This window comes from Perca fluviatilis, chromosome 21 (assembly GCF_010015445.1).
Source record: "Perca fluviatilis chromosome 21, GENO_Pfluv_1.0, whole genome shotgun sequence".
Lineage (NCBI taxonomy): Eukaryota > Metazoa > Chordata > Actinopteri > Perciformes > Percidae > Perca > Perca fluviatilis.
The window spans coordinates 20,640,107-20,665,243 of NC_053132.1; the positions used below are offsets into that span (position 1 = coordinate 20,640,107).

Here is a 25,137-nt window from a genome sequence, read left to right on the forward strand (position 1 = left end):
CATCATTTAAAAGGGACATAGGCCTATCTGTTTTTCTACATTTTCTACATTAAGGGGAGCATACATTAGTCTTTAGTATAACAGCCCTCTTACAGAAATACATCAGCAGTCAACTATAAATATTTTCAATAGCACCCAGAATGGCTACTTCGGAGAGCACGGACCAGTGTTTTCCAAATCCCCTCAGTTCGAGGATTGGACTGCCACTTCTAAGAATCCCAAGCATCCATCGTCAGTCTTCTACTTTGTAGGAACCGAGAGAGACCCAAGAGCATATTATAAAGATTGTATTAGGATTTTTAAAGGGCCTTTTCAAATTGAAAAGTCTTTATAATAATCGGACAAATGAATGAAGGAATTCAATATATATATGAAATTTGGTGAGTGCATTCAGGCTCTGCACCACCCCCTCTGTCCAATCTTTCAGTTTTCAGTTGAACACATCTTCTGGCCTTTGTCATGAACACACTATTTGCTGTACAATCAGGACTAAACCTATTGATTTTGTTGACCTGATGATCTCAAACTCAGTAACTGTATACAGCTGTCATCGATCCAGTACAGCTTGGCTGACAAAGTACCAAATAACTTGGGTGATTAGACTTTGGTGGAGGTTTCTATTGAGCTCTAATGAGCAATTTTCTCTTAAAATTAATTCCGTTTCTGGGATTTCTTAATTCAATACGTTGGCTTTTTTAATGAGCTCTGAACTGGCCATTTTGACTGCTACACATTTATTGTATTCAGTTGCCAGGACTGTTTGTATGTGCCAGTTACAGTGTTAAAGCTTTGTTGAAATGTTCAGTAAAACCATAGTAAGAGCCAGTGTCTTAGGAAGGCGTTTTGTGGATGAAAACGTCTTAAATGTGTATTATGATGTAGAGAATAGGGAGGGAATCACCAGAGGCCCCACAATACGATATTATCACAATACTTATGTCGCAATACGATATTATTGCAATTTCAGATATTCTGCGATATATTGCAATTTATTACCTTTTTTCCAACTTCAAAGGATGTCCCCAACAGTGTTGTTACTGTGTTGTTGTTACAGTAACGTAACTCCTTTTTATCGAAAAAAAGTAGTTACGTTACAGTAACAACAACTTACAGTAACGTAACAACTTTTTTTCAGGTAAAAAGTAGTGTAACGCAATACTACTGAAAATTTGGTAACGAAGCGTAGTTCCTTTTTCAATTCGGTGCAACGTTACTTTCCCCAGGGACAGATTTGACAGCGACACTGCCTTCTCACGCAAGGATTTCCAGAAAAGAGGCTGCATGTGTCTGTGACAATGCAAGGACCATCGTAGCTGCGCGACCGGTACAGACATTACCAGTGTTGTGCCTGAACGCGATTGAACGATACTTCATGAACTCGTTCATATTTTGGGCGAACGTGAACTGAACGTACTGTATTTCTGCCTGATGAACGTTACTGTAAGATTTCTATAGAGCCTTCCAGGCGAAAACCCGGCTAAAACACACCGTAAACAGGCCTTAATATGTAGCGGAAAAAACACCCAATCTGGCAACACCAGCCACCAGTGTCGCACCGCCGCATGAGTCATCAAAACAAAAAGCAGCAAGGAGGCGAAAATCTGCACTTCAGTCACATCCACAGTAAACCTGAAACGGCACGTTGAACTGATTGGATATGAAGATGAAATCTGACGCATAGTTTCAGTGTTAAAACGTGTTAAAAAGTGGTTCTATATGGGCTGTGGCAATAATTTTGAAAAATAATAGCTCGCAGCAATATATGGAAAAAAAGAACTATGAACTAGTTAGAGCTGGGCAATATATCGATATTATATCGATATCGTGATATGAGACTAGATATCGTCTCAGATTTTGGATATCGTAATATTGCATGTGTTGTCTTTTCCTGGTTTTAAAGGCTGCATTACCGTAAAGTGATGTCATTTTCTTACCAGACTGTTGTAACTGTTATATTTATTGCCTTTACCCATTTAGTTATTATATCCGCATTACTGATGATTATTTATCAAAAATCTCATTGGGTAAATATTTTGTGAAAGCACTAATAGTCGACACTACAATATCATTGCGGTATCGATATAGAGGTATTTGGTCAAAAATATCGTGATATTTGATTTTCTCCATATCGCCCAGCCCTAGAACTAGTTCATTATTGGAACTGTGAACTTAGTTCAAAATTTTGAAGTATGAACTATGAACTGAACTAGTTCATTTTAAAATTTGTGAACTGAACTTTGAACTAGTTCATGTAGAAAGTGAACTTTCCCAACACTGGACATTACATACACTAACACCGTGTAACGCTGATGTACTGCTGATGTGCATTCAACCCGCGCTGGACTAGTTCATAATGAATCAGCCGTCACTCTGTGAGTAGAGAATCCAGTCTTCAGTGTAGTTAAGACCCTTCACTGATAAACCAGAGATTGGCTTTATGGTCAAAGATAGCTTCTGTATAATTAACTTCAGTCTCTCCCAGAGACGCCTGCTTTTAAAAGTAACGTAAAAGTAACGAGTAAAGTAAAAAGTTACTTTCCATAGGGGGTAACTAAGTAAAGTAACAGATTCTTTTTTTTAAGAAGTAACGAGTAACGAGCAAACACTACTTTTTAAAAGTAACTTCCCCAACACTGGTCCCCAAAGGAAAACTTTGTCAACATCGGTTTTATCTAAAAAGATAAACCATCTAGTGGACTGAAAAAGCAATTGAGTTTGAGTAGCAAAAAGTTTAATTCTCATGTGCAGTTTCTATAATAAAAGACGGATTGGCATCCATGTATCGATACAGTATTGCCACGTAAAATACCACGATAGTGCTGAATCGATTTGTTTTCCCCCCAAGCCTAGAGAAGCATTGTTGTGGCATCTAAGTTTTGTCTTTAGTTTCCATTTTGTTTGGCCCACACACAATGGGCTTGTAATTGCTGCTGCTTGTCAACTGTATCCAATTTATTTTTCTTTCTTTGTAGTTTGCTGCAGCCCTAATCTTGGGAGAAATCTTCAAAAAGAAGGAATTAAATCTGTCTCTGAAGATAGTTAAAAGGCTGCGGTGACCTTAGAGAAGGAGTGTGTTTTGTTTTGTTTCTGTGTGGTCACAGTGTGCCTGGTGACACACTGTGACCACACCAGCAGACTCCCACTGCATCCTTTTCATCATCCAGATGGGCATCCTGGTGACACGTGTCAGTCATCCTGGCAAATGGGTTCATAATGTGATGATGTCATCAGGTTGCTGTGTTTCTGTGCGACCCTTTCACTCAGATCAAAACGCATTGGATGAGAGGTTTTTACAACGAGATCCTGGAGCAATAGCAGCAGAACATTTTTAAGATTGCATGAGGCGAGGTCGGCAATTATATGTATTTCGGCTCAAATCTCCATCCACTTTGTCATCCTTGTCAACTGAGAGTTAACACAGTGTTTCTATAAACATGAAATAATGATAGCACTTTATAAGCAAAGAGAACTGCAGGAGAAAAGACTGTGGACAGGGAGCAGCAGTGCACTGCATTAATCTATGTCGTGGCTCTAATGCATGAGGAATAGAGATACATTGGCAAATAATTCCTCTTATGGGACAATTAGCTTCTATTTATATTTATTTATGTGATCAGTTTCAGAAACTGTGTCCAATACATCCAAAACCACATTTGTTGTAACTCTAACAGCACTGCTACACTTTCTTGAATGTGTTGCTGCAAGCAGCAGATGATTATAATACATTAACAATTTACAGTGTAGAAGTGCAGTTTTGTATTTGAATGTGGTTCACTTTGCTTTTGTTTTGTTTGTCTTTTTTCGGGGTTTTAAAGCAAATCAAGGTGCTATATAAATACTTTGAAAGTATCAAAACGCTCAATCCACAGAGAAATGCACACAGCCCGTTTTCCAAAGCGCTGCCTTTAAATGAGCCATCAGAACTTCCGTACGGTTGTGATGTGAGAAATGGGGCGACGCCTGCGTGCTAGTTCAGGCAGTCAACACGAGCTGCACTGTGTACACACACATGACATGCCTCACTCTCCGTATCATTTACCAAACACACCCCCTCAATTTGGCAGTCTATTTAAGCTGCACAATTTCCCCATCTCTGCCTTGCCAATGCTGCTGCTGCCCTGCACCTGTATCGCTGCCTGCTGTTAGCCCCACCACCACCACCACCCCAGCATCCACCTGCAGGCTCCGGCCAGGGGAAAAGCTACTTTATCATCACTCCCAAATATCTCGTGTAAACCCATACTGCGGAGAGTGATGAGGTCGGAGTCCAGCCGCCAAACACAGTGTTCTGCTGTTATGTTAAACATTTCAAACGGGAGTCGTCTGACTGAACTACAGCCTACTGTATATAGGTAGAAAGTGCCGCTACAGTGCTGTCACAGTCATTCCCTGGCTGCAATGACAGTGCAGAGACTCAGAGAGCGCAGATCCGGAAGACCCGAAAAAGCCAAGGGTTGTTTTCATACTTTGTGCTAACCTAAGCTAGTGTGCAGCTGGCTCCAGCTACATATTTAATGCACTTGCGAGTGCCATCAATCCTCTCATCTAACTCTGCACCAAAGAAGTGAAAAGTGCGGGCGCCCAGATACCTCAGTTGGTAGAGCGGGCGCCCATATATATATAGAGGTTTACTCCTCGATGCAGCGGGCCCGGGTTCGACTTCGACCTGCGGCCCTTTGCTGCATGTCATTCCCCCCCTCCCTCTCTCTCCCCTTTCATGTCTACAGCTGTCCTGTCAAAATAAAGGCTGAAAATGCCCCCAAAAAAATAATCTTAAAAAAAAAAAAAAAAAAAGAAGTGAAAAGTATATTTCCCAAAATGTCCAGTTATTGCTTTAAGCCAAAATGCACCACAGTTACCAGATGTTTATCTGTGGCTCACTGAGGCCGTAATTTGAATCACCAGCTTGTCACATCCATAACAGCCAACTTGGCAGAGCAGACATGAGTCCAGTACATTGTGTTCATTGTCTCTCTAATGACATTTTTTTTTTTTAAATATTATCAGATTATCAATTATTAACAGATTTTGATTTATTATCAACATAAATCATTTGCAGACAATCACAATTTAGTATAAATACATGACTGTTCATGATTCACTGTGAGCCAGTCCATGGCAGAGTGCCTGCAAACAAGGAGGTGGACCAGTGCTTTGATATGATATTGCATTTTACAATTGTGCGCTACAACCAGGCAAAATCCATTACGAAATGAGAAAATTGGTGACCTCGTGCCAGCCATTTTGCCCACCTATGAACAATAAAGCAGAGAGACTGGCTTTCATCGCAACTGAAGCAAATGGTTTTTGGAGAGACTCTATTAGATGCATGAAAGGTGAAAGGTGAATCAGTGCCTTTTGTTTCCATTTACCTAAATCCACGTAGGCCTTTAGCAAGCCAGATGTCTATATGAACTCACACCACACCTTTCTTTTCCTTTTCATGAAGCACCATAGGACGTTTCATCACATTGGGGAATACTGTCTCTTATTCTTTCTTCTACACCTCATGCGTCACGCTGTCTCGCACTCTGATGCTCTTTATAATTGTCTCTACTTTCTCGCTACCTTGTCAGTCAGTGTATGTGTGTAGGTGTGTGTATGTGGGGTTTGTGAGTCAGTGCCAGGGCTAAGTAATTAATTAGTAACACAACACAACTTGCTTTGCTTGACAGTTGGACTGTGCAGGTTTAAGGCCTTTGAGCGCACCTCGTGGCTCAACAGTGCCCCTTCTGTTTGCCATGGAGCAACAAAAGGCCATCTGTATGAGCACCTATAAGAGGGCTGAAAGGAGAAGGAGGGGAGGAAGAGTCTGTATCACTGTTGAGATTGTCTACCTTTTACTGTCCGTCTATATTCTTGTGCTTTCTGCGCTCAATGGTGTTTTAAGCCCCCACCGTCGACTTCAAGGCAGCGCTGCGACCGTCGACTTTAAGGCACCTGACCCTATCCTTAACCCTAAACCTAGTGCCTTCCATGCAGTGCTGCTTGGAAGACGACGTTGTGGGCTTAAAACACCAAACACCGCTTTCTGCCTGACGGATTATGTTCAGCTCCCTCTGTGCTCCCCACACCTCCTATATTTCTCTAGCAGCCATTTTTCAAACTTTCTTTTCACTATCTTCATTTCTTTATGCATCCCCTCTCCCTTTCTCTCCATTTCACTTTTCTCCCTGTCGTTCCTTCCTCTTACTCTCCGTCTTTTAAGCTGTTCTTATGTCTCAAATTATCAAGTGGAAGTTTGGGGCTTTTAACAGAATGTATTCACTTAGCAAGGCTATACCTTTGCCTTCAGGAACAGGAATTTGCAATTATCTGTCAGACTCAGTGCAGCGAGAGAACAATGCTGAAGAGAGTGTCCTCTGAGTTCCCACACATATTTTGACATTAAGCTGTGCTTTAAAGTCAGACTGCTACACTTCCCCAACCGCTCTCGTACAACTCTGTCGAGCTGCCTGGCGCCGCCCTTCATATCCATCTGTACTGATGCCATCTGGTTCCCTGAAACTTCCAGAGGAGGTGCAGCTTTAGGTGCAGCGCTAGAAGAAAGCTGATCCATTCACTAATCAAATATGGCCATGGTTGAGAGGGCTACTTTGAGAATGTGCTCAGGCTTTGGAGGTCTGATTGGCTGCTAATCACAATCAGAACATACTGTAAAGCTTACTGAATTTCTTGTAAATCTTCAACATATGTTTTACTGATGATTTGATGTGATTTAGAGGCACCGGCTTATTTCTAGCTTTAAGTGCTGCAAAGATGTTGGATAGTACGCTCATACATTCAACACACGTTTTAAAATGTAATAATTGCTTTTTAAATAAGGGGAATGCATTAGCCAATTTTGCAACCAGGAGATTGTATTTAATATAAGACATCTGTTACTTCCTATAACATTTAGCAGGTGGCAAAAAAGAGTTAATTCCTTTTAAAGCCGAAACTCCTTTACATATTAATAGATAGTTATAGTAAAAGGAAACATGGAAAAAGATTGTGGAGTAGATCAACTAAATGCAAAAAAGGAACAAAATATATATATCCTCATATTGTGTCAGCTGGAAAACCTGAACACCACAGTTGCAATTAAGAGTGCATCAAAACTAGACAGCAAGGAAGCAAAGACATCTTTTAAAGTCAAACTTCTTTCATGGTGAGATATCTTGAGCATCTGTGGAAAACACAGTACCTCACACCAGGAATTAGGACGTGTCTATAAAGCACTTCAAATGAAGAGAGCTAAAGCTCTTCATTTATTGCAGTTCAATTCCACATTGAGGCTGTTGAGTCAAATGTTCATTAAAAAATGTCAGCTCAGCAATATATTGAAATCTCTCTGTCCTCTCCCTCTCTTGCTTTATACAATCTCACACACACACACACACACACACACACACACACACACACACACACACACACACACACACACACACACACACACACACACACACACACACACACACACACACACACACACACACACACACACACACACACACACACACACACACACTCTGTTGGACAGGAGCGTTCCAGCTCTAATACTGACATACATGTCAGTATTGGTAAAACGTCATGTAATAAACACCAGATGCAGCTTTTCAGTGTACATATATATATACTCTCTGGATTCTGTCCAAATGTGTTTAGGCAGCCTGACATATATGGTAAAAAGGCTGCAGCTGTAGAATGATGGCAAGAGTCCATCAGCTAATGATACTGGCATGAAGAGGTGTTAATGTGTCCTGAGAATTGTAGAGCATGGACATCATTTCTAAAGCGGCATATCAAGGCAGTATAAAAAAGGGGTGGGGGGTGTTATATAAGTGGATGCTTGTAACCATGGTGGAAGAAGTATTCAGATCTTTTACTTAAGTAAAAGTACTAATACGGCACTGTAAAATGACTCTGTTACAAGTAAATGTCCTGCATTGAAAATGTTACTTAAGTAAAAGTATGTATATACAATCAGGAAAATGCACTTCAAGTATTAAAAGTAAAAGTACTCAATGCAGAAAAATCCTCAAACTGGAACTAGAAACAATCAACAAAGTGTTTAATTGGCTAATCATTTCAGCTGTACTTGTAGGTCTATATATTGTTGGGTAGTTTAATTTATAATAAGACATCATATTTTATAAACTACATGCGTTTTGTCTGCAAACATTTTAATTTGTGAAGTAACTAGTAATTAAAGCTGCCAGATTAATTCAGTGGAGTAAAAAGTACAATATTTCTCTCTGGAATGTAGCGGAGTAGAAGTAGAAAGTGGCATGAAAAGAAAAGACTCAAGTCAAGTACAAGTACCTCAACTGTGTACTTAAGTACAGTACTTGAGTGAATGTACTTAGTTACATTCCACCACTCCTTGTAAGTGGAGCTTCAAATTGTCAACGCTCCCACATACCGTCCTAAACCTGAGTCTAACCTGGTCCTGTCATGTGTCTTTGAACCACAGAGGGCGGTCAGATGAACAACAGCGTGGGGCCGGGCTCCAACATGGGCCAGCAGCACCCTTACCCCGCCCTCAGCCAGCTGGCTCATGTCTACGAACAGCAGCAACAGCATCAGCATCATCAGCAGCAGCAGCATCAGCAGCAGCAGCAGCAACAGCAGCAACAGCAGCAGCAACAACAGCAACAGCAAAACAAGGATCTCAACAAGTACGCCTCCCTGAAGGCTGTGGGTAAGTGTCTGTAAAGTGATTTTATTATCTTTAAATTTGAAGACAAACTGAAGAACAGTTGTACTCTGTGAGGTAGGCAGTGTCCTTGATGTTGTGCTATTGGTTATGCATCTGGCTCTTGTTTGGGGAAGGTGCATCAGGCCTCCAGGAAGTGTGCCGGGCTTTGAAGCCAGTTTGACATGGCGGCCATAACATTGGAATTACAACTTCTGTGTCTCTCACGTGATGCCATGGGCCCCAAAAAGACTTATTTTTTTCAAGTTAGCGGAGCACTAAACTGGAAGTAGCCGGCTCGGCCGGCAGAGGTCTCTAGTGCTCATGGGCCCTGTAATGCGGAAGCACCGCGTTAATCTGGGTAATTTTACACAAGGAAGTAGAACTTCTTTTGGCTTCATGCGCCACCGGGCAACTCTCCTAGGAATGAATGGGGGCTCCGCCTCAAAAGCTGCATCCAGGTTTTCTTATACATCAATGAGGTGCATCGTCGTCGCAATCAATCTTGGGGCTTCTCTTATTCTTGTCAGCCGAGTCACCACCATCTGACGCATCCTGACTTGGCAGTGAGTCCTGAGTCTTTTATTAATTACTTGTTTGTTTTTTTTCATTATAGTTCACTGAACGTTTTGTGATCCAAACACAAAGAATATTTGTTTTCATCCCAGGGCTCTCCAGGAGCGATGTCCTGCAGGCAGATCTGACAGGTGTTATCGATTGCACTACCAAACTGGACGCGCTGTAAAAACAGAAACAGCCTGCTCGTCAAGCTGTTTGACAGCTTAATGCACGCCACCGAATTCAGTGAGCTCATTTGCCAGTGCAGCTGTTTTGAAGTCGCCTCGCCATGCCCGTATGCCATTGGCAGTGGCATCACTATTTCATAACCTAAATCCAATTGAGTTTAATTTTTCACTGCGTTTATGCTAGACAGGTACCCTGCCCTCACTTGAATTCAGCCCACTCACGCCAGATATCATCCACAATATCTGTATAAACAGCTGCAGACACTATTTGTCTGCGTTCATTAGAAAAAGAATTGTCTTTGAAAAGCCTTCCTCTGCATGCCAAGCAGCAGAAAGGAAAATATTTGATTCAGATGACAAATGTAGGTGTGAACTTTCTCTCTGTGTTGTAAATCTCAATGTTATTCCCTCCACCACGCTGCATGTGGAGGGCAATGACTCATCCCCAGACATGTTACGGTAATAGATTATCATGCCTGTTTATTATGATGAGCACTGCTTTGTGCCCTGGAAGCAAGAAGACGTTGGGTTATTATAGTAGCAGTTTAAATAACTGCCAGTGAAATTGAAAACAAAGAAGCAGATGAATAGTAAAGTGATAGGTGGACACATCATGTCTGAGCTTTAAGGAAAGCCACCCTGCAAGAACGTTAATCAAAATGGTGTTTAACACTGTCATCCTGAGTCCTGGACCCTGGCATCTGTTGTCATATTGTTTGGTTGTGTATTTTTGTCCCATTTCCAGATAACAGGCCAAATATAGACATCACACAACCGATATTTTCAGCTACAGCTGTGTTTGATTGCAGAAAATTGTTCCATTATATGAAATGCCAACGGAAGACGTCTTGGTGTTGGACCCCGAGGATCAGAGAACAAAGGGATTCTTTCTTTAGTCGATATTTTGCGCCAATATTCAACCAAGAGAGAATGAATCCATCATAGGAGAGAATGCCAATTTCTCCACTGACAGGAGCTTCAATAGACCAGAATGCAGTGCAGCTGCAATTCGAGGAAGGAACGCAGCCCCGCTGTTTCCCCAACTAAAAAACCTTTGGTTACAGATTTCCTTTCATCTCAACCACGCATAGAAACCAACAGATGGATGCAGAACACGGTCTGGGGATTGGGAAATCTGAACTGTAGGGAGAAAAAAAATGAGGCAGGTTGATGAAAAAAAGGTACAAGGAAAGGGCTAATTCTAGCAATCTTGCTGGAATTTGTTAAGTATTACAACTTAAAAATGTACTCTATGGGCCCTATTTAATCGATCTAAGCACACGGCGTGAAGCGCCTGGCGCAGGTGCGTTTAGGGCAACCACTTTTGCTAGTTTGATGGTGGAAAAAATGGTCCGTGCACCGGGCGCATGGTTCAAAAGGGTTGTACTTAGTGTCTTCATTAATTCATAGGTGTGTTTTGGGCGTAGCACGCAATAAACCAATCAGAGAAGCATAAGTGCACAAGCATAGTGTGCGCGCTGTGCACAAGCCTAATGCGCTGTTAAATTAACAATGAAATGCTGCATTATCGTCTTCAGAACAGGTTTTTGTTGGTCAATGACGCGATCACTTTCCGCTGCCTCAAGATAGCAATACTCCAAGAATTCACCTGAACACGCCTCCCTGTAAGACCAGCACGCCCATGGGCGCGCAGATGGGCGCAGGGGCATTTGCTGTTTAAACGACGCGGGCGCTGGACGGGAAATTGACAACAGCGTCGGTCTTAAACTAGCAAAGCGACCGGCTTTGCGCTGCGCCGGGTGCAAGATAGGACCCAATACAGTAACAGTATTTAAATGTACTTGTCCTTTGAAACACTGGATTCTGCTGCTTAAAAGAGCTAAAAACACAAGATACAGCTAGAAATAACAAGATCAAATCTGAAGAGACATGCATATTGTGAAAAATCTAATGTTATTTTTGCGTTCAAAATGTTCAAGATCTCTTTCAGAAATTCTTTTAAGCTATGTAAAAAAAAAAAAAAAATCAATTACCTGGTTAAAAACATTTTAAAATAACATCTACTCCTTCTCCCTTATTAAAAAAATCCAGAATCTATGAAAATGCAAATATATACGTAAATATTCCATTTAAAAAGTTGAACTACTGGACACAAGACGTCTACTACTCCACTGATAAAGCCATTTATGTAGTACTTCCTTAAGTGTAGTTTCCACATCACACTTAAGGAAGGTTGCTTTCACACTTTGGCAGTTTGGTCCGTTTTAACCAAACCCTGGGGCATTTTGTCGGATAGTCCGGTTAGTTTGGGATGGTGTGAAAGCTCATTCGAACTCTGGTGCGGACCAAACAACCAAATTCTGGTCGGATTCAGACATTTGGGTTCTCACATACAGCTCCTGCGGGTAATGTCAAGATAATTTCACATTTACAGTGGATGTGTGAAATGGACTTGAGGCTCGGCGGCCAGCTCGCTGGTCGGTTTTTCAGTATGTTTCACTCCAAAGACCTGAACCAGAAACTGCGTTCCCCAGTGCACCACTTTTCTTTACTTCATTACTCCAGAACACATTGAACAACTTCTGTTATGCAAAGGACATTAAAATTTGATTTCATTATTTTCATATAGACGGAAGACTGTGACATTCTTCCCAATTAATGCTAATTAGCTCTTTCAAATAAAGAAGCTGCGTACTCCCACACACTTTTCGCTACTTCTTTCCGCTGGGCACTGACCTTCATCAAGACCATTTTACTTAATAACTGCCAGCTAAGTCTCATATTGCATTTCAGCGGACTAAAAACACAAATAAATGGTTTGGCACACAGTGCACTGAAGTAGGAGCCTGAAACTACTACCCCCTTTTCTATTTATTGAATTAAGAATCGGATTTGAATGAAGAATTGATTGTAAATCAAATCGTGACACCAAGAATCGGAATCGAATCCTGACATTTCCAAATGTTCCCATCCCTTGTAACATTCACTATGTTTACATGCACATAGTATTACATTTTTTGCCCTTATATCGAAAAAGACGATATTCCGACTGAGCTGTTTACATGGCCAATGAATTTAAATATTCCTCTAATATTCCCGCTTACATGTACGTGCAAAATAAAAAAATTTCAAAGTTAACCAGCGGTGGTGGACTTGTTGGACCGTGCGAACACAGTGTCCTTCTTTCATTCCTTCAACCAGCTTCTTGAAAAGGTCGGCGTAGCGATGTGTATCCAAAAACCTGTTGATGTCCAAGTCTTTGATAATGTTTAAAAGTAGCTGTGTTTCTCCTTTTTATCGGGTCTGCAGCCTCGCAAACTGTTGGCTGGTTGGACTGTGTACAGCAACCATAGTGACGCACACAGCTGACCATAAGCCGTAAACAGGCAAGAGGCTGTAAACTGCGGTGACAACCCAGATTGAAACACATATTCCAAATGCGCTGTATAGATGTCCAAAGAATGCCTCTAAAACCTGAATAATACCGGAATATCCCACGTCTTAATCAGAAAATGCTATAATCGGAAAAAGGCCTTATTCTGAATATCCAAATGGAATATGCTGTTCACATGACCTGATTATTACTCTAAGGCAGTGTTAACTCCCTGCAAGTTGATCTTTATAATGTACTGATGTTCTTTAAGAGAGAGCAGCCTGGAGGGCATGAAATCAATCTAAAAAGCTGTGGTAGGCTCTCAATTGTTGGAAGGAATATAAAGTGTACAGGATTACAAATTAATGGGATCAAATGTGCAAAACTACTGTACCAGTGTGGTTAAAATTGGTACATGTAGGTTTACACAGGAGGACCCTCTTTGCGAAGACTGAATTGGGTGCAGGCAGCAATGTAGACATTCAAACCTTTAAGCACGTCTGACAATTTTCTTCCGTTCCTCCTCTTCACCTCCTTTCAAACCCACTTCTTCCTTTCTGCTTCTCTATATATCTAAAATGGCCCTCATCTTCCCTTCACCGCTTCTCCTGGAACATTTTCCTCCCGTTTGCTCTTCTAACCTTTAAATGTCCCGGCTCGTTTTTCTCTCTCCCTCACTATCCCCTTCATTCCCTCTCAACTTTTCTCCTGCTCCTTCCCTCCCACCTCTCTCTATTTCCCATCTTCTCTTCTTTCATATCGACACCTTTACCATCCGCCTCCTGCCCTCAACTCTGCATTCTCCCTCACCTTTTCTTTTTGCTTCTTTTGTCTCCCCCTCACACGCAATCCCTCCCCCTTCCCCTCCAACCCATCAAGCTCTGTATAGCTCCTTAAAGAATCATTGGGCCGCTGATCTCCATCCTCCCTTAAAGCGCTCATATCTGATTCTATTTCTGTAATTGAAGCCCCCCCCCCTCCCTTTCCTCAGGCTCACATTTGAATGACAGATTTCCATTCCACAAGTGGTATTCAAAAAGGCTTCTATGAAATGATTGGAAACCTGTCCAGAGATATACACCACATATACACCACAGGAGGCAAGCTGCCAGTCCAATGATGGGAACCGTGTGTGTGTGTGTGTGTGTGTGTGTGTGTGTGTGTGTGTGTGTGTGTGTGTGTGTGTGTGTGTGTGTGTGTGTGTGTGTGTGTGTGTGTGTGTGTGTGTGTAAAGTAAGAGAGGGAGAAAGACTAAATTACAGCAAACACAACAAAAATGCCAGCAGTGGCTCTTTCAGAAGCCACCTTTGTGTGAGCTTCGCTAATCTTAAGCAACATAAATGGACTTTTCTTTTCTTCTCCTTTGCTATACAGTCTGGTGTTCTCGCTGCCGGTTGACCCCTTGAGAAATAGAACTGATCTACTAAGATCAACACCATTTCCCCAACACTTCTTTTTTTGTTGCTTTTCTTTAATTGCCTCTGCCACTTTTCCCAATGGTCTACTGCCCAAGTGATAAGCCACACTTCTGTCAATCAATAGCCATCCCCACTGTCCCCCTGTGCATCTATATAAGGTCACTTTATCGAATTCTGACTGCAGCCAAGGCAAAAACCAACTACTAAAAGGTCCTTGGATGTAGACCTTCCAGAGGAGGATGTAGTCTTAAAAAGTACAAATGACCAATTATGGCCCACGTTTAGTACACACGCTAAATCTAACAACTGCCATCAACCCTGAAGATGACATGTTCCTCTTAATAAATTAGTCTTTCAGTAAAGTTTTATCTGTAAAGTGAATTCTCAGTATATGATGGGAGGGTTTAAGTACTGAAGGGAATTAAACTATTTACTAACAAGCCGCAAGCCACTTTAATAGACTTTAGGCTTCCACATACGTCACCTGCTGCGGTAGTATATATTGCACTGTTTTGTATGCAGGACTCAAATAGCAAAAGATCCTTATCAGTGTGAAATTATTAAAAAATTTAAAGTTTTTGGAGAAGATGTAGATTATAAACATATATCCTCACACTACAGCTGTCGTTTAATCTCCTATAATCCTCTTTACATGCAAATGAGTTTAAAAAATATTAACGAGGGACAAAGTTTCAACCTTTTTTGTTTAATGATTTGGTGCAACACGGGGGAAGTAATATCTTGAAAACATATTCATGTTTAGAAGCTGTAACGTTTTCCGTGTTCACCATCTTAGTTTGGTTTGTTAGGGTGCCACATTTGCTAATAAGCACCAGGCATAAAATCAGAGGATTGCCAAAGTCATCACATCGATTGGACACCATGGTACAAAAGTTCATGGCAATCCATCCAGTAGTTCCCCAGACTAAAAAACAAAAATGTCAACCTCCTGGGGGGGCCACTAAAAGAAAAGTTAAGGGTTCACGAAAGTCAGTAGGATTAATCATTTGTGCACTATTAATGTCTGTACAAAGCTCCTTGGCAATTGTTGAGATATTTCATGGTAGACCAAGACAGATTGATCCTAGACATTGATACTGTGTCATTGCCAAAATTGGCCATAATTTTCCTGACATTACTGTTTTTCCACAGCTCCTACAGAGAGCCGGTTCAGATAACATCCCACATCCTGTGTCCATTTTCAATATCTTTATATTGAGAGCATTTTCCTGCAAAATAATACAACCATTCAGATGTAAAGAGTTTTACCTTTCAGAGTGAAAAAGCCTCATAGACTAGCTTTTACTTTATCATAAGACAATAAAAGTCCCAGACTAATGGATGTTTCTGGGTAGGGTGGCAGCACTATGACAGGGGGATCCACCCACATACAGTTTATACTAAAACATCTCAGGAATATATTAGGTTTTGAATTTGGAAAAACAAATTTGTAAAATGTAAAAAGGGGTTCTGAAGACTAGACACTAGACCCGATTGGCTAATAAAACTCCTAATAAGGTCCTTGTGTTCTTGACACTCAGGGACTTCAGAGAAGTGGTGCTTGATTTTCTGATGTATAATGTGTGTTGGTCTCTGTTGGATGCTGGCCTTTCTCAGGCAGAGGCATGCAGAGCCCACACTGTGTAACAGCTGTGTTTTCCGTTTCCACTCACGTACGCCGCTGGATATGTGCACCGTTGAGCCGACTGCCACGGGATTGATTCACCTGTCCCCTAAGCAGGTTTGATCCCCAGGGGCGGTCTAGCGGCGTGGCGGCGGGTGAGACGCCGCTTTCCCTCCTTCTCCCCTCCCCCCCCTTCTCACAACACCTCTGCTATTCCTTCACTCGTTTCTCTCCCCGTTCACAGAGCGATAAAGTAGATTTATAGTTAGACGGCAAAGCAAACTCGCTGAGTGTGTTAACTTTATCTTCAAGGACGTGGAGGCAACAAGGGCTAAAGAGTAATGACTTGGCTGTGAACGGGAATTCGACAGGAAAAAAGGGTCACATTTCACACTGATAAGACAGACTGTTGCTTGGTGACAGTGACTGACAGAGGGAGGAATACATTTGAGGCATTAAACCTGACTGCTCCAAGGCTTAAGAGACCCCCCCCACACACACATACACACACACACACACACACACACACACACAAACACACAGAAGATATGGGAAGATGCTTACACCAACACATCGAGCACAGTGAGGCCTGGTAGATAGAAATGTGTCTATTGGGTGTGACTTTGGATGTGCGTGCATGTTTTTCCCATCATACTCTTTACCCCTTGGAAATAATTTGTCACAATAACTTTGGATTTTTTCTGCAACTTTCTGTGCTGTGTATGCAGCTTGATGTAGTTTAGGCAATCCCTTAACTCTGTGTTGTGTTGAGAAATGATGAAAAAGAGGCTTGTGTCTATTTCTGTGCTGCCATTTATTGTCTGCACAGGAACAGATTATATGTACTGGTCAGTCACACATTTGGCTTGGCACGCTCAGACCAGTACAAACAATCAAGAAGTTATTTTAGCTACTGTAGCTAATGGCAGCTAGCTGGAATACACTACTCATGTTATATGATCAATTTAGCACTGTAAATGCATTATAGCTACTTGTTATATCAGACAGACATTTGTCCTGCCATGCTTAGACCAAGCGTACTACAAATAATCAAGAAGTTATTTAAGCTACTGTAGCTAGTGACAGCTAGCTTGAAGGCACTACTTCACGTTATATGAACAATTTAGCACTGTGAATGCATTATATCCACTTGTTAATCACACATTTGGACCGCCATGCTCAGACCAAGCCTACTACAACTAATCAAGAAGCTATTTTAGCTACAGTAGCTAGTGGCTAGCTAGCTTGTTTACTGAATGCAGTTCTTCATGTTATATGATTGATTTAGCACTGTAAATACACTATATAAACTTGTTACACTTTTATTGTAAATTAAATAAGCTAGATTTTTATATGAAGTCTAACTGGCAAAATTAGCTGCTACTCGCAACATTTACCCACTGCCAGAGGGCACCTGTGAGCCAATAAGCCTACACTACTGGATATATGGCAAGTTAAGTCATACACCATACAAACCCTATTACACATTCACACAAAAATAGCACTACCCTTAATTTAAGCGGTCCACGTCTTCCTGAAATTTTCACTTGATTATATGTGGAAAGGGACGTCCTTTCACTCAATGTTTGGAGCTACAGACAGCTGCCATGTTGTAATAATCACCACTATAGCGCATGTTGTAATGTTTTGTTTTTTTATTGCAACTAGTCAGAAGCAAAAAATTTAAAATGCTGTGTACACAAAATCAGATATATAACTTTGTATGAGAAAGCATTCTAGCTCTGGAACTGCACTACCCTTCATTTCCTCCCTATAAAGGGCACTCAGCAAGATCTTTTTGAAATATTTTCTTTGTATGTCAAAAAGGGAAAAAAAACATGCACGCTTTGCTCTTTTTATCATAGTGAACTTCTTCCGACCACACAAAAATAAAATGTTTTCTTGGCTTCATAAGGGGGGAAGAGGCGAGGTGAAGACGACATTCTGAGCTTGCCTTTTCATTTCCCTCCCCCGGTGGCACAACGGGCCTCTTTATGCAGGCGTAGTAGCCCTGACACCCTGCTTGGTCAGTTACAGTAGATAAGGGTAGGCTGACTAACAAAGTTAAAATATATGGGGATTGTTATACGACCTTTTGAGATAGTGGGAGTGAAAAGGTATGGGATGTTTTCTATCCAAACTTCTGTGCCAGTGTGTTGTTGGCTCACATGTGCATGTCTTAGTTTGCAGCTGATCTGCAAACTGCTGAAAGTCTTATTTTATGAGTCACTCTATAGAACAGTTTTATTTTTCTTTCTGTTCCACAGTAGCAATTCAGACAAGCTGATTTTTTTTCCCACTTGACAGTCAAATTGAAGGAATTAAATTTTCAACATTTATCCCAAGATTTTAGCTGCTCTTTCATGTCCACTTAACATTTTCATTAACTTTCCATCCCTCTCTTTCCCTCTTCTGTTAGCTGCCAAGTACAACGGTGAAGTCTACAACAAGCGTCGGCTGATGGTGGAGCTGCCAACAAAGGGCGGGCTGCCTCTCCAGCCCATGGGCAACTCCAGACCCTCAATGGGCAACATGTCGTCGATGACTCCTCCGATGACTACCAACCCCATGGCTTCCAACCAAATGGTGTCCAATTCCATGAATCCTAACATGAGCCAGATGAGTTCCATGAACCCAATGACGTCTATGATGCCCATGACTTCTATGACACCCATGACTTCCCACAACCAGATGACCAACATGACTCCTATGACCAACATGACTCCTATGACCAACATGACTCCTATGACCAACATGACTCCTATGACCAACATGACTCCTATGACCTCCCTGGGTCCACTGACTCCTGAGCCGGTGGCCACCTATATCACCGAGATGCCCAGCATCTCTTCCGTCTCAACCCTCCCGACAGAACGGCACATAGCAGGTGTCGGAGGAGGGGGGGGACTCAAGCTGAATGGCCAGAAACCCAAAGGCAGCCATGGTCACATTGGCCACAGCTCTCACAGCTCTCACACTCACAGTCATGGTTACAGCCACAGTAGCAAGCCGCCAGGCCTTGGGGCTACCTCTCTGGCACACATGGCAGGGACCATGCCAGGTCGCACGTCCCTGGGTATCTCCAGGGCCGCCGAGACCCCCATTGGCTCCAGCTCAGCTACAATGGGCCGCCCAATGGCCTACAGCTCCAACACAATCGCGGCTGGGCATACGATGGGGCTGGGGCTGAAGGCCTGGGATGGGACTGAGACGGTGGGCCGGAGGAAGACCTACGGGCACAAGAAGCCTCAGTGTACTGTGCTGGAGCCCAACCAGCTTCACAGCACCAGAGTCCACAGCCACAGCCAACACTTCCTCCCCACACAGCCCTACTTTGTGACCAACAGCAAGACAGAGGTGACTGTGTGAGAGAGGAAGAAAGGGAGAAAAAGAGGGGCAAAGGATGCATGTGGTGTGGTGGCACAAGTAATCTCTGAGTGGAGACACCAACTCCTGCGTTGGTCAAAAGTGCAAATCTATGTGTGTGTTTGTGTGGCTCGTTGTGGTGGGACAGTGACACTGTGTCTGAGTTGCCCTCGTTTCACAAACAGAGTTTACCAATCAAATCACGGATGGCGTCCAAGTTGGTGGCATCTGTAACCTTGACTTCAAAGAGCCTACAGAGCAGGGATGTGTATATGTACACTTGGTGGTGATATTAGAGTGTTGTCTCACAGCTAATATCTACTCGGTAATGACAATATCTGAGCGTTACAGTGCAACAACACACAGATAATAAAGTGGGAAACTGTTGATAACAAAATGGATTGGCTTTATGAACCAAACCTGAGAAGCAATATAAGGGATTAAGTGTAAGGCACCGAAGCATCGTGGGAAAGAAGAAACACAGCAAGTTCACCCACAAACCTCGCAACAAGAATTCTGCTCAATCTGCCCAACAAAGCGTTGAAAGGTTTGGAAGAAATAACATTCCCTATTGATTCGTACCCCCCAAAATCTCCTGAGGGCTTTGAAACAGACACACGTGATGCAGGCGCTGGGCTTTGGACTGCAGACATGCAGAGCTTTGTACTGTGGCTATTCAGAAGCGCCTTCATAAGATCTGCAGCTGAAGGTGGCCCCTTTTCCGCAAGGCTCCAGCACAGAGAATGGAGGCTGTCACACTGGCATTGTTCTGTTCTGATCTCGTCTGTGTGGTGACAGCTGGCCCAAAGGAGGGATAAAGAGGCAGGGAGGCAGCATCTGGATGATGCTGGAGCTAGCAGAGGCTCCACACATATTCTCATACACACACACACACACACATATTCATGCAGACACATATTTTCACACAAAAGTATCCTGTAGAAATTCCCGCACACCAGGGTTTGACCAATATGTTTTTTTAAAAGGTACCAATCATTTTAGAATTCAGTTACAGAAGGCTGATATTAAGTTTAATTTGTACATATTTGTTTGTTTTTTTAATTAGTCGATTTGCATTTTTAAAAAAAACTCAGTTTAGTGCTTCCCCAAAAATACATTTTTATCAGTGAATTTACATTGGTGCAAAACTCTGGGATTGAACTTTTTCTGAGATAACTTTTTAGAAGTGACAGCTACAGTACGTCAGAATGACCCACCCCATCCATTCAATGACAGGGTACAGTTTTGGGAAATATTAAAGGAATTAAAGGAATAGTTTTGGGCAATATGTGCATTTTCTTTCTTTCTAAGAGTTAGATGAGAAGATTGCTACCACTTATGTCTGCATTTTAAATATGAAGCTAAAGCCAGTAGTCGGTTAGCTTAGCTTAGCACAAAGACTGGAAACGGGGGGAAACAGCTAGACTGGTTCTGTCCAATAGTACAATAACAAAATCTGCATACAAGCATCTCAAGAACTCCCTAATTTATGATATACCTAGCCTTTTTTTAAACCGAACAAAAGACAAACTGTAAAAAAGAGACTTTGTGGTATATGTGCCAGACTATTTCTTTTCTGGACACAGTAACTTATTCTTATTATCAGTGTAACGCAACAACATGTTGAACAATTTCTCTAAAAGAACAAATAAAATGTGCATAAAACAAAGCCGTTTTAGTGTAGCTGTGGTCAGGCTTGGCCTTCATCATACTAGAAGTGGACAAAATGACCTATTAAATGAAAAATATGTTCTATGTATGTATAAGTTAAAGCAATCACAGACATCACAGCAGGTCAACTGAGCAACTATATGCCTAACCTATTTTGTGGACCAAATGTAAGCTTTGGCTTCTCAACATTGTATTTCTGCCCAGAGTTTTGCATAGGATGTTATATTTTTCTAGTTTTAGACAAAAGCAAGCAACTACTGTTAAAAGTGGATGTAACAGGAGTAAAAATACCACATTTATTTTAGCTGGTAAAAGAAGACACTGCCACAAGAAACTAGGCTTGATTAGATCACTCACTGTACTCCAGCTCTAGCTGGAAAAAAAAACATCACAACCAGCAGGGGGAAAAAAAAAATCTGGGTTACATTTCTCATAAAAATAAATCCGTAAAATAAGTCTGACAAATAGGCCAAATCTTCTATGGGCTTCTCCGAGCCTATTTGCTTGTGTTGTAATGATGTGAGATTTATTAGCAGCTGCAGCCACAGATATCATTTTGACCTTGTTATCTAAAGTGCTACTTCCACCTCTAAGACCCTCTTTTCATTTGCGATAAAGATGCATTTTTGAGCGATCAGACTGTAATGAGACAATGCTTAACCACATTAAAATAGAAAGATCTGACCAAAGCACAAGCAAAAAAAATATATGAATTGTCCATTTTAAAGGTCCAATGTGTGGGAATTTCTCCCATCTAGCGTTGAGATCATATATCGCAATCAACTCTTTCGCAACACGCAGTTCAAAGTACGTATTACAGCTACGGTAGCCTTCATGCATCAAAAAAAAGGTCTCTTGCTCTTTTCAATATCCTTCTCTTTCTAAGACTCCTGTTCCTGAAATTTGGTTTTGAATACGTGTTGTCCTCCACGTTTCCTTCTTCAAACTTGCCGGGGCCGGGAAGCTACGATACCCATTAGCAGCATTAGCAGCACCTGTGAGTTTATCATGTGACAGCGAAAACACAAAAAGCGGAGCAGTATGTCCTGTATGTCCCTTACCGGCTAACGTATTTCAAGATGTTCGCATGAACCCCAGTTCATGCGAATGCAAATGTAAAATTTCAAGCCAAAAGGAATACTAGGAATTGATGGAGGTGGTAAATATTCATGAAAAATGACAAGTTTGTGAACGGGCAACACAGATTTTGATAATGAACAACTAAACACGTTACACACTGGACCTTTAAACCATGTACGTATAAGAGACAATCTGTTGAGGAAAAAAAAGAAACTATATTTCAGTGTGACACATTTTTATTGGAAGCTCTAGCAGCGGTATACTCCGTTTGGGCACACTGTGTATCCAGACTGTATGTAAATCTGAGGGGGGGGGTCTAATACTACAGCTCCTAAATCAAAAGATGAAACAGCTAAGCCAGTTGAGCGTTTAGATAAGGGGGTATGCAGGAGGGGGTGTTTTTTGCCTTCACACTGCGGAACCCCCTGCTGTTTCGAGGGTCATAAGACTGGAAACCTAAGACCAAATTGAAAGCAGGGAACAGGATTTAAGAAGTCATCAGAGCATTAAAAATATGTCACCTATACACCCACACCCACACCTAACACACGCACACACACACACACACACACACACACAGAATACATTACAGGGTGGACTCTGCTTTCCCTCTGTTCCCACAGTGCAGAGCGGCAGGCATCATCACAGTAGGGAGGAAAACGTGTCTGTACTGTTACTGCGCCTGTTGTACATGAAAGACTGTGAAACTCCAGACCTTGGCCCTTTGTAGCGATAACTGATATTATGCTTTATATATATATATATATATATATATATATACAAAGCCTTTTCTCTCTTAATCTATTTTCTTCTTCACTTCTTTTCATCCCCCTTTTTTTCTTCTTTGCTCCCTCCACGGTCTCAATCAGCGAGAAACAAAAAACGGGGGAATCTTTTCTGTGATAGTGGAGTACAGTCATGATGAGACAGTGAATAATAATAATTCACCCTCCCCCCCTCACCCCCCACCCCCTACCTTGAAAGGCATGATTGGTGGGCATTGTTCCAGCAGGAAATATAAGTGATTGATTATGTGTGCCAAAAAGTGTAATTCAGTTTGCAATTTTGTACCATTGTGTATCCTCTTGAACACTGCGCACATTTCATTCTTTATAACCTTTTTCTATGTCTGGCTTTGGGTGTGCGTGTGTGCGTGTGTGTGTGTGTGTGTGTGTGTGTGTGTGTGTGTATCCAACTTCGGCATATGAATATTGTCTCTTAAGGAGTCCAAACTCAAACAAACAAGTCAAACAAATGGATCGTATATAAATGGAGTTAACAATCCCATAAACCGGTTTACTTCTGATGAGAATCCTTTGCAATTCTTTTTTTTTGACTCCACCTTGTATTTATTTCTTCCTTTTCTTGACAGCTGGTGGTTTTGTTTGTGACCGAGTTGAGAGGAAGGTCAATGTTTGCTCAGGATGTGCATCTTCAGACCCAATTGTGTTAATCCAGCAAGGTGGAAATGTGGAAATATGAACCCTGCTCACCATCGCGTACTGCTCCAACCCTTAAAGCCCATTCAGCTCTGCAAAAGCAGCCACTGGAACAATTGGTAAGCAGGCAGGGCAGTGGAAACAGTTAGTAAACAAACCACCAACAAAAAAATCCCTCATCCCTCATGGTAACAGCCAAAATAAACCCGATAGAAAGCGGGGAAGTGGTTACGCTGGCTAGGTCGCTGTTGATAGGGTCAGGCCCTACAGATGACTGGGTTCAGGAGGCAGTCATGCCTGACACTTTTCATCAGACCAGTCAATCAGACAAAAAAAAATGCCATAGCAGAGACTAAAGGACAGCAGTAGTCTGCAGGCTCAAAACAGCCAGCTCAGTAACAGAGCCAGTAGGAGTTCTGGAACAGCGAGTGTTCATCATTAATCGTGACATTCTTGTTTTTCTACATTTTGACAACAGAATTTGGTGATACGATGTAGTATTTGTACTGGCTCAACATACTGTGATAATAAGTACATTCAGTGGCTAATAGACAACCGAAAACCTACCAGCACCACAGAAAAAAAAAAGAGTTAAATATTGATATTTCCTCATTATTCCTTCTCATTTTGGTGTGTTTTTCTGTTTTTCTGTCGATACAACTTAAGGTTCTGTTGCTTCTGTCTTTTTTTAAGATTCCCACTTCCCACTTTTTCCACTAATGTTTATGAGACACACAGAACCCAGAGCAGCATAAACTTATGAATTGGGTATAGAATGAATCACTTTTATATAGTATCATATATAAAGTATATGATACTATATGGAAGGGATTTTTGACAGATTTTTGAGCCGGTCACACCAGCATTTTAAACTGCAAAATCAATTATTTTTAATGGCAACAGTGGATTCGCTCATGAAGGCAAAGTAAATGCACGCACATTTATCGTGTTGAGTTCAAGTTTGGTGAACTTTGGAATGTGAATTTGCGCTGTTGACCAAGAGCAAGCCCTCTAACCGGAGAGAGTCCAAAATGGCAGCCTGGTATCACCAAATTTTCTTTCTTAAGTCATTTCACGTGCTATCACAACACATTATTGTCTCTCCGCGTGTCATTTCACGTCTAACGCCGCCTTCACACTGGCACTTGAAATCAGCTCCGTAATACGCAATGCGCCCTCAGTGGACGTCGTACTACACCGTTGAAAGCGTCGGAAGCGAGTAGAAAAAAAAAATGGCGGGGAGACTAGAACGACTCATTCTGTCAGTGTCCAAATGTCCAATTCTCTATGACCTCTCATCTGAGGGCTATAGAGATATAAACAGAAAGGCTGAGGCGTGGAGAAAAGTTGCCAAGGATGTTTATATGTCAGGTCGGTTAAATGTGATATAGCCGTGTAATGTCAATAGTTCGATGTCTGCTGCTAACCAACTTAGCAATAGAAGGTTTCCTATGCATTGTTTCTGCACGGAAGAACTTTTCTCATACTCCAAAATGAATTGATCTTATACCCCTTTCTATAATTACACACTAATGTTTTTTAGTAAAAGTTAAGAATTCAGATTTGTTTATCAGTACCATAGCGCTCGGATGGTCGGATAGGAACCGTGCTGCCTGTCGTACAAGTTCAACTTTTTTAACGCATCCGGATGACCAACGGACCTGTTTTTTTTTGCTCCGCACTCATTCACATGTGGTCTGCGAATCTCCATAGGAAATGATGCTGTTCATGTCCCGTGTGAAACTAAAAATCAATGTTGACTGTTTTTACTTTGACTACTGA

At 41.7% G+C, this 25,137-nt stretch overlaps 1 protein-coding gene across 2 annotated transcripts in view; it reads left to right on the forward strand.

The window, feature by feature from the left end:
• shisa9a (shisa family member 9a) overlaps window positions 1-21,878 on the forward strand; it is a 68,715-nt gene extending 46,837 nt beyond the window's left edge. For both annotated transcript variants that reach the window (XM_039787549.1, XM_039787550.1), the window contains exons 3-4: window positions 8,456-8,683; window positions 18,219-21,878. In XM_039787549.1, coding sequence (XP_039643483.1) covers window positions 8,456-8,683; window positions 18,219-19,168 — 1,178 coding nt within the window. In that variant the 3' untranslated portion in view covers window positions 19,169-21,878. The remainder of the gene's footprint in view (window positions 1-8,455; window positions 8,684-18,218) is intronic.
• Window positions 21,879-25,137: the final 3,259 nt, after the last annotated feature.